The following is a 10,387-nucleotide window of genomic DNA, read 5'->3' on the forward strand; positions in this document are numbered from 1 at the left end:
GATTCCCAAAGTGTAAATGGGGCCCCTTTACTCCTAAGATTGTAACGATCATTTTACATTTCGGTTTGCTTCTCGGTGTTCATCTTCGACATTGTTTGCAACCACTGATATGCGTTCACCAAATGCCTAGAACTTTGTGGTTCAGCAGGTGCAACCTCTTCGTCCTCATGGGTGTCTTCTAGATGCTCTTGCATACCATTTTCCGCATTGAGTGTATGACTGCATACAAAGTTTGTGATTCAATTCCAGTCCGAACAAGATTTCTTGGGGTGATGTTCTTCATGGAATGAAAAGAACTTGGGATCTATGCACATTTTGACCTAGAACATAGGTTTCTGTCTAGTTTTCAGAGCGAACTAGTTGCTTCCTAATGAGCTGATTTCCTGTCTCTACCTGGGTGGATGGTCACTTGCAGATGTGTTTGTTTTTCATTGTTTCAACATAGACACTTCCATGGTCAATTTCTTAACGAGGCGAGTGAGGGTTTCAAAATCAGTTGCTTCCTTGTCCCTACCCTTTCTCTCCATCGCTTGGGACTTCCTACTCACATATTTGGATTCCTTTGCTGGGTCATCGTTCTTGATGATTCCAATTGCACGTAGGTCTTTTTCAACAATGATAACCTCTTCACAAAATTCTAAGAGTTTTGGTTTCATAGCTCGTTTGACGAACTTCATAATGCTGGTCGGCAATGCATATGTGTAGTAATCAATAGTGATGGAGTCATGAGGTTTAGTGTCCGTTGCAAACTTGTTCAATATGTGTTTAAACCTCTTATTGAAGTCCTTTACTTTTTCGTTTCCCTCCATCTTCAGGATTCCCAATTCTTTGAGTAGCATGGTTGGGGTCTTGTCATTAGCAAACTTTTAAAGGAACATACGTTTGAATGCAGCCAGCTTTCTATAAAGTTTGGTGGAAGGTCATGATACCATGCAGCTACACAACCATCCAAGGTACATGGAAACAATCTACATGCTACATCATCATTCCGTAACTCAAGGGTCTGTAGCTGCAGGTACAAGTTGTGCAAGTGATCTTCCACCTTCACCATGCTGTCAAGGTTAAATTTGATGTTCATCCCCTCCTCTCGCTTCGACATCTTTTGCAAAATATATGGGAGAGGCAAGGGTCCCTGAGTCATCCATTCCAGATTTTGGTTATCCATCTCTTCTTCTTCATCCTCCTCATCTCTTTCAAAATTTGATGGTTTCAGCTCTGAGTCCATTGGTTCGTCTGTGCCTCCAGCTCCTCCACTACCTTCCCCTCTGCCTCCTACACCAGAGTCTGATCTCAATATTACAAGAGTGTCTTATTCGCCTTACGAGAAGATCGAAAGTTCCTATCTGTCTTTAATAGCTTTTGCAAGAACTTTAAGTGTGGTAAGGACTTCTTCATTCAACGATGATACAACAACTCTTGCAGGAGTGACTTTTGGCTTTCTTCACGTGTATGGAAGATGTTGTATGCCACGGACCAATCTGACTACTTTCATGAACTGGCGAGTGATGGGACAGAGAGAGAGAATTTCATGATATGGAATCTTGTGTTCAATCCTAGGAGGTGAGGAGTAACCAATTGCAGAGTCGCATGTAGGTGAGAGGGAGAGTTAGTTACTACGTTGACCGAAAGGTTGATGAATGAGTCTAAGGGGATTTTGAGCCATATATGACTAGTTTCCCTCCTTCTAGCTCCAGAAATGTTGACCATGCTGGTCCCACCAATATGGGATCACCCTAGTATGAAGTCCCAACTAGACCTCACACCATTTGATGTGGGAGTCCCATCTGGTACAATGGATTGGTTGCCATTTTCTTAAGGATTTTCCTAAAATCTTTCTTATTAGCACAAGAGAGTGGTCTAATTTGTCTTTGAGAAGTGAGGTTGGTGTGCCTAGTGAGTGTAAGTGTGGTTCTTTCATTTTCAGGGGATAGGGTGAGAGTGAGACCCAAGTTAGTTGGGAGTAGTCCCAACACTACTAGGAACACGCAACACAATAGGACGTGCACAACTTCCGGTGGAGCAGTCCACACAGATGCGGAAGTCACAACACACAAGGGAAGATAACACATATAAAACTCAGTGGATTAGTCCACATGGGTGCAAAAGTTCTCTATAGCAAGTTTTATGTGAAAGCTCTACCCGATGTCCAAGAGAGTAGTCTATATGGGCGAGACAATTTTAACAACATATACAACACATTTTCATTAATAGATTATGTAGTATAATAAGTGAAATAGTTCTAATGTGAAACACAGGTTAAAGAAACATGCATCACAAGTGTTAAATATTAGTCTTACAATAGTTACAATACATGTGTGATAACATGTTGGCCTGTTAGCAGACTTCTGAATTAAGCGAAAGTTCCAAGACAGTTCGTTATGCCATACATCACTAACCCCATGTGAGGGGCATTGAAGCCACTACTTACTCGTCAAATAAAATATTACAGACTCTCTTGGCTATGTGGGAGGAGCTGAAGTGAAAAGTCCTTTGCATGTACAAATGAGGAGGTATTTATAGCCAAGGGTGAAACTAACCCTTGTGGATGTTCAACTACCCTCATGACTATTTGGCTTCCATGACATTTCGACTTTACATGACTCTTTGTACAACAAGTGGGTCTCTTGGACTTCCACGTTACATTACATTGATAGACAATAGGGCCCACAGTAGAGATGTGGATGACATGACTGATGCCAAGACTTCACATGACAGTGCTGGTACACTCATGCTGTTACTGGTGTGCACGATGAGCTACAGTGTTGTTGGGTTATGGATGTCCTCATGGTGTGTCACTACTTCACCTGCACATGGAAAAGTGCGTGGAGTCTTCAATGGTTGTTGGTTCGCTTGATGTTGCTTTCGCACGTTGCTCCTTGCTTGCATGTTGGAAGGCTCGACAAGTTCATCTGTTCACAAAAGGTGCATGTTCGTTTTTTTTCCATCCGTGAGCACATATTGCATGTTTTCTCATCTGTCCATCCGAGAACACATCTTTCCATGATCGTTCTTTCACAAGCATATCTCTTTGCTAGCATAGTTTGTTTGTTCATTGGTGAACCTATCACTTTGCATGTGCTTCGTTCATTCATCACATTCGCATCATGCCATGTTTTTTTGTGTACATGTCCCTATAGTCACTCATGATGAGATGACATCAAATCCGAAAACTTCTTAGTATACCATGATACATGATTATTTTGGATGCAGGTGACCAGGAGAGGCAACAAGGTAGCGAGGCAGGATGGAGGCTCCAAGCACTGCTGATGAAAACTACGCAAGAGTTAATGGGTGATAGAGATGGGAAATCCAGATTAATAGTGACTATCCACGAGGTTTGGCCTAGATGGAGGAAAAAATTGGACAATTTTTGAGGGGAATCATCAGGGCTATAGGGTGGCTAAGCAGTGGTAATCTGTGCAGTTTTCAGAAAAAGTGGGCACGAGGCTTGGTAGCAAAAACCATGAAATGTTTTGGAGGAACTAGTCGGGAGTGTGGCAGCCAAAATTGTGCAATTCCTAGAGGGAACTGGCAACTAGGTGCTAGGCCACTGGTAGTAGAAACTACGCAATTCCTGAGTGGAACTGGCAGTAAGCTGTTAGGAGCTTGGCATTAGAAATTGCGCCATTCCTAGTGGGAACTGGAAATCTGTTGCGGGGAGCTACTGACAAGAGAAATTTCATTGGTGCTGGGAGGTCGGCCTGCTGATCATCTATGTACAATTTCTAAGTTGCAAAGATTGCTGGGCAACAGAGGGCCTACTGATGAAAACTACGCAATTTTATGGATGAGCAGCCGATTGACTATAGAGAGGGCTGGCTAGAAAAATTGCGTAATTTCTTGAGGGAGACACGGACGGGCACTAGGTGTCTATCCAGCCTGTTTGCACAATTTTCTTAACCAATAGAGTGGGCAATGCTTGTAGCCTTTGCGTAATTTTTTAGGGGAGTGAGTCCTCGGGTGGCTGCTAAGTCAAACTCTCTGGTTGACCACCATGGAGACTGATTGATTTGCTTGCGGGGAAGGCAACTTGAAATGACTTGCTTGGTGCTTCTACACTATTCTGGGTGACAGTCGATCGAGTCAATGGTGGGGTGATGGTCTGGCTATTACAGGGGAATTCGGTCATCCAAACTTCAACAAAATGACTAAGTGTGTGAATGAGTGAAAGATGAATACGTGATCTTGCAAACACACACTTTCATGACTCGACGACAAGACGAATCAAACCATCCAGATACACATGTACAACATGACTGGACGATGGTGTAAGAAACAAGCGCGACACTTGTGATTGATCATTGGTCAACCATGACGATGATTACATGACAGTGAATGTGACTCCATGTGTCATTACGACAAATGTTTTCATATCGAACACAACAAGTAAACACAAAGCAAAGAATTTGAGCATAACCAAAACATGGTCACAAGCATGACTTTGACATAGACATGCAAGACTTGGTGAAATGAATAAGCAACGGGAATGCGAAGGCTCATGCGAGCTCACAAAGTGAACCCAAGTGTGTGCATTCATCAAGTGAAAATTTCAAGGGAGGCCTTGAAATTGGATGCGGGACAAAATTTTGGAGGGTGGTTATAGCCGCTACAACAAGACCCTACTAGATAACTCATCCAAAAGGCATGGTCCTGATGATTTTTTTTTGTATCCATAGCATAAATATTGGGCAGTAGGTAGCTAGACATAGAGGATCGACAACTTATGATATGGCAGCAAATCAAAAGGTGTCAGAGTGATCTGCATGGGACATGTCATCCCAATAATGTGACCCAGGAGGTTTATATAGAGGTGCAAATAGATAAGCATTGGGCTTGGGAGCTTTGGGCTTAGCACCTAACCCTTGGTCATTTTACGTAGAAATCGACCAAGGGTGCAACAGAATAATAACAAAGAAAATAAACTTGTGTATGGCATAATGTGGCTTAGCACCTAAGGTCTTAGCCAATGGTCGTGGAGACCTAGTCCTATGGTAGAAAAATAGGAAAAACTGTGAAAGAGAAGATGCTAAAGGATAATTTCAATGGAACAAAAGTTTGGAAGCGCTTTTGGCAGCAAATCCAAAGTTAATTTCGGATAAAAACAGAAGAGACACTGCTAAAACCTGTAAAAGGCCAAATTGGTAAAATTGGAGAAGTTAGGCAATTTAACTGGTAGTAAAGGATGAATAGGGTCAGAGAAAATGGTGAACATAGTCAAAGGATTGAAATAAACAAGATAAAGGGAAAAAAATAAGGATTCATGCAACAATCAAAGAAGAAAAAGAAGCCAAAACTATCAAGCCAAATTCTCTGTAAGTAGGCCTGAGTAAGAAATCTTTTCAAAGAAGTGATATGTGTTCTTGTGTGATTGAGTTGGATTGGTACTGGTGTATTTTAGTGATTATACATTGCTGAAGTTGTTGACGATTAAGAAAATTAATAATTTTTGAAATTAGATAAGGCATTCATGGTTCCAGTATGAAAATCGGTGAAGGACGAACTAGAGAGTCCCAAGCAAGTTGTAGCTTGCAAAATTAGGGGTTTGTGCTCCTTCTAGTGGGTGTTGGTAAATAGTTGGGGTTGTAGATCCATATATTTGTAGCTGATAAATCAAGGGGTTGAAGCTTCATGTTGGTTGTAGCCAGAAAATTGTAACAACAAGTTGTAGCTTACCCTATGAATGAGTTGAAGAGAAGTCTTTGATGATTTTTTTTGTTCTTTGTTTTCCACTTTGATTGCTAATATTTTTTCTTGTCATGATATTTATTTATGTTTTAGATTATTTAATGGTGTCCCAATATTCTTACACAAAGTAAAAGAAAGATTAAATTGGTAACAATTCTCACAATACTGATTCACCCACCTCTTGATATTTTCCTGGTTTCCAACATGGCTGTGTGAGATCACAAAACTTACATGAAAGAAACACCCTACACTTTATTTGAGGAAATAAATATAGATAGTTTTATCTGATTGGATTCTATTGTGTGTTTTCCAACATGATCTAGCTATTGAAAAACAACTGAAACAAATAGACAACATCTTTGCATATTATCATAAACCTCAGGACTACATCAACATTCTTCTCTTTGTGATATAGAAGTGGTCTGGACAATATCTTTCTTTTGTTCTTGATATCCAGGTTTGGCATTACACTTACATTTTGTGCTGGTAATACTTCTTCAACAAGTTTTGCTGACACCTCTAATTTCTTTGAGAGTAGAAGAACTTCATTTGGGTTGAGCACACCTCCATAATTAAAATTAACCAATAGTCTTCAATTGGAAAATGGCTAATGGAGTAATATAATTACTAAACAATCTGATATCTTATACTATTTAGGACACAATAAAAATTAGCAAAACTACTCTTGCATCTATTAAATTTTGTCAACAAATGCGCAAGACAAGATTGAAATTTTATAGTATGAATCTTAGCTATATCAATATGAGTTACAACATAAAATACATCATTCTCAAATGGTTTTTTTTAGAACAATTCTCTATTTGAGTTTGAGACAAACTCCCATCAACTGGTAGAAAGTGATCAAATTAGTAAAGTTGAGGTTGATTTTGTGCACAGTGCAAACACAGATTTGCATGTAGATGTGGAATTTCAGCTTGCACTTCCCAAGCCCATCATCATACCTTGGGAAGAAGTTGCTAATAGAAAAATAGAACTAGTCTTGGATATGACAAGGATTTGTCGTTCATATGCCAATTTACATGGAGATTGGATGTGGAAGTGACAAGCCGAAGGGTCCTTTCAAGTTCATTTCTACCTAGTTAAATGATGCTTCTTATATCAGCATGGTCACAGATTTTTGGAAATCAAACCCTCTAGGGGTTGGTAGCTCATTTTCAACTGGTTTTATCAATAACTTAATGGAGCTAAGGAAATTGTCTAAAAGATGGGCCCATCAAAAAAGACTACAGGATGATCATGCATTGAAACAAATTGAGAATGACCTGGAGTTCTTTGAAAAAGAACAAGGGGGTCTTTACAGCTCTGAGGAGCACAAGAATCATATCACATCCCTCTTCTCGGCTCGAGGTAAAATCCTAAAAGAAAAAGAAGACAAATGGAGATTAAGGAGTAGGGCCATCTGGATTCAAGAAGGTGATGCAAATACTAAATTCTTTCATAAATTTGCAAACGGGAGGAAAGCTGTCAATACAATCTGGCAAATGCAAGATGATCAGGGAAGGACAGCACATACTTTCCCCTAGCTCGCTGCTCTCGCTACCTCCCATTTTAAACAAGCCTACAGGGACCCAGGGGAGATTAATTTAGCTGAAATTATCAGGGTGGCACAGCTTTTCCCTCGTTATGTGGATCAGGAAGATGAGGAGTTTCTGATTCAGGAGGTTACTCTAGGGGAACTAGAGGATACCTTAAAGGGTTTCAGCAAGGAGAAGAACACTGGTCCTGATGGATGGACCATCGAATTTTACTTGTCTTTTTTTGATCTGATTGGAAGGGATCTGCTGAGAGTGGTGGAGGAGACTAGGGTCTTGGGTCGGATGGAAGCTACCATCTCATCCACTTTCATTGCTCTGATCCCGAAGGCAGACAACCCATCCACTTTTGCTGATTTTTGCCCTATTTCACTTTGTAACTGTCTGTATAAGATTATTGCTAAAATTATTGCTAACAGACTGAAGCCCATTTTATCTAAACATATCTTGCCTGAACAATTTGCTTTCCTGAAGGATAGACAAATACATGAAGCGATTGGAACGGCTCAGGAGGTTTTACACTCTCTTCACAGCAGGAAGGGCAAAGGTATGATCATGAAGGTGGATTTATCTAAAGATTTTGACCGGGTGAACTGGTTATATTTGAGAATGCTACTTTCTCACCTTGGTTTCCCTTACATTTTCATAAAATGGATCATGGGATGTATTTCTAACATTCCTTTCAGTGTTTTGGTCAACGAGAGTGCATCCCCTTTTTTCTTGTCGACTCGTGGCCTTAGACAGGGGTGTCCTCTCTCCCCTCTACTTTTCCTCTTAATCATGGAAGGCCTTGGTCGGTTAATCACGGAAGAGCACAGGAGAGGCAGATTTGCTGGCATTAAGATCACAGAGGATCGCACACTCACTCACTTACTTTTCGTGGATGATGTGCTGATTTTCCTCAACGGAAGTGTGGGGGATATTACTTCGCTCAGAGATATATTTTCTTTATTTCAACTAACCACTGGTATGATCATCAACGAAGGAAAATCCTCTTTGTTGGTTGCAGCCTACACTCAGCATGAAATTCATTATGCACTCCAAAGATTCAATTTTACCTTGTTGGCTCTAGAGGAGGGGATGAAATATTTGGGATATAAGCTAAAGCCAATTGGTTATAAGATTGCAGACTGGACTTGGCTCATTGCTAAGTTGGAAAAGTGGCTAAATACTTGGTATTTTAGATTTTTGTCTCATGCAGGCCGCTTGACTCTCATTAAGAGTGTACTTGAAGCAACCCCTGTTTATTGGATGTCACTTGCCTAGATTCCCAGGGGCATTCTGGTAAGAATTCAAAATCTTTTCTGTATATTCTTATGGCGGGGCAAATAGTCGAGAAGAATTTTTGCTTGGCTCAAATGGGATGCCCTCACACTTCCTAAAAAATGGGGCGGCTGGGGACTTAAAAAGCTTAATGACTTCTCCTCAGCCCTGGCTGCAAAACTTGGTTGGCAGTTGGTTGCTTCGGACAGCCTTTGGACAAGAGTCACCTACTCTAAATATATCACCCCTACTCATGTTCTGGAATGGATTAGTAGACCGGCTAGGCTCTACTCAGGCATTTCGATTATCTGGAAGGCTGTCCTGAAGGCTTTGGATCCCATTCGTGCGGGCATCACCTGGAGAATAAAATCTGGGAACAAGGTTCGCATAGGTATTGACCCGTGGATTGGCTGCGGCAATATGCACAGACTACTGGCCGAACTCTTATTGTACCTAAGGGAGCAGCATATCACCCACCTTGAACACATAGCAGATGATTTTAACACCACGTTTCTTCAACAGGCTTGGAAATCCGACCTTCAGCTCAACATTCCCCCTCCTTGGCAGCAGCATTGGAGGAACTTCATACAAGCTCTGCTGGAAGCTCATATCAGGCTGACGAAGGGTGATGACAAGATCATCAGGGCGCTGGTGAAATCAGGGAGATACACTCCAAAGGTAGGATACTCTGTTCTGGCGGAACCGCATAAGCCTCCCATGCTACAAAAGTGGTGGAAACACCTCTGGAAACTCAAGGCGCCTCCTAGAACCAGAATATTATTGTGGTGCATCCTCCGTAATAGAATTCCAACAGGGGACAACCTAATGAAGCGATCCTTTATGGGCCCTCACTGGTGTCATTTCTGCAAAGGGGAGGGTGAATCTGCTTCCCACATCTTCCTTAACTACTCGATCATTCGCCACTTCTAGAACCTTGTTTCATCTGTCATTCCATCCCCTTACACCTGGCTTCAGGGCACCCTGGACATGGCCTGGATTGATTGGTATTCTTCTGTTTCTCCCACCAAATTGAGGAATCTCCCCTTATTGTTCTGTTGGGCTGTTTGGATTGCCCGTAATCAGCTCATTTTTCATAATTCCCCCCACCGGTGGCCTATCATGGCTGCCTTGATCAAAGCAGATTTTGACCTCATCCCGGATGATCCCCCCATTACTCGTCCCCGCATCATCTCTCCAGAACTTTTTGACCCCTCCCATCCCTGGGCTTTTTTCGACGGGGCTGCACAAGATATTGGGTGTGGGGGGGGCGGGGCTATCCTTCACCTTTCTGAGAGGCACTCCTTCAAGCTTTCCATGGGTCTGTGGGGGGGCACAAATAATTTTGTGGAACTTTCAGCAACCTACTTCATCATCAGATTTGCATCAGAAAAGAACTGCCAAGCTCTACAATTGTTTGGTGACTCTATGATTGTCTGTGACTGGCTGAATAAACGTTCCTGCTGCTGGTCTTTTTCATTAAGACACATTCTGGATGAAGCTTTAAGACTGATCTCCAATTTTGACTCTTTCTCATGCAATCACATCTACAGGGAGCGGAACACTGAGGCTGACCGCCTTTCCAAAGAAGGCGCGAACAGGGGGCAAGGCAACTGGCTGATTACGGAGCAGATCGATGGAGCTAGTTACCAGTACTATCATAGACCATTTATGGACATAATGGTCTAATTTTTGGACAGTTTTTTATCAGATTTTGTACATATTTTTACTACTATGTTGTTTATGTACTGTTCAGGGGCCAATAGGATTGGCACTATCACTCTATTTTGGTATTATCCCCCTGCGTGGACCAGATAATACATATTTTGTCTGTTTATGATAATTTTATGAACTCATCCTGGACTATGTTGGGTCTACTACCCATATTT

The 10,387-nt window shown here is 41.6% G+C and overlaps 1 protein-coding gene across 1 annotated transcript; it reads left to right on the forward strand.

The window, feature by feature from the left end:
• The first annotated feature begins 6,884 nt into the window (after positions 1 to 6,884).
• LOC149185099 (uncharacterized) lies at positions 6,885 to 10,187 on the forward strand. Its single transcript, XM_089415548.1, has 4 exons — positions 6,885 to 7,183; positions 7,271 to 8,462; positions 8,571 to 9,179; positions 9,477 to 10,187. Exons 1-4 carry the CDS (start codon positions 6,885 to 6,887, stop codon positions 10,185 to 10,187), a joined length of 2,811 nt encoding a protein of 936 aa, XP_089271674.1.
• Positions 10,188 to 10,387: the final 200 nt, after the last annotated feature.

This window comes from Pinus tabuliformis, chromosome 3_2, assembly GCF_031772625.1.
Source record: "Pinus tabuliformis cultivar Carrire ecotype Pingquan chromosome 3_2, CPIR1, whole genome shotgun sequence".
NCBI classification, from domain to species: Eukaryota; Viridiplantae; Streptophyta; class Pinopsida; order Pinales; family Pinaceae; genus Pinus; species Pinus tabuliformis.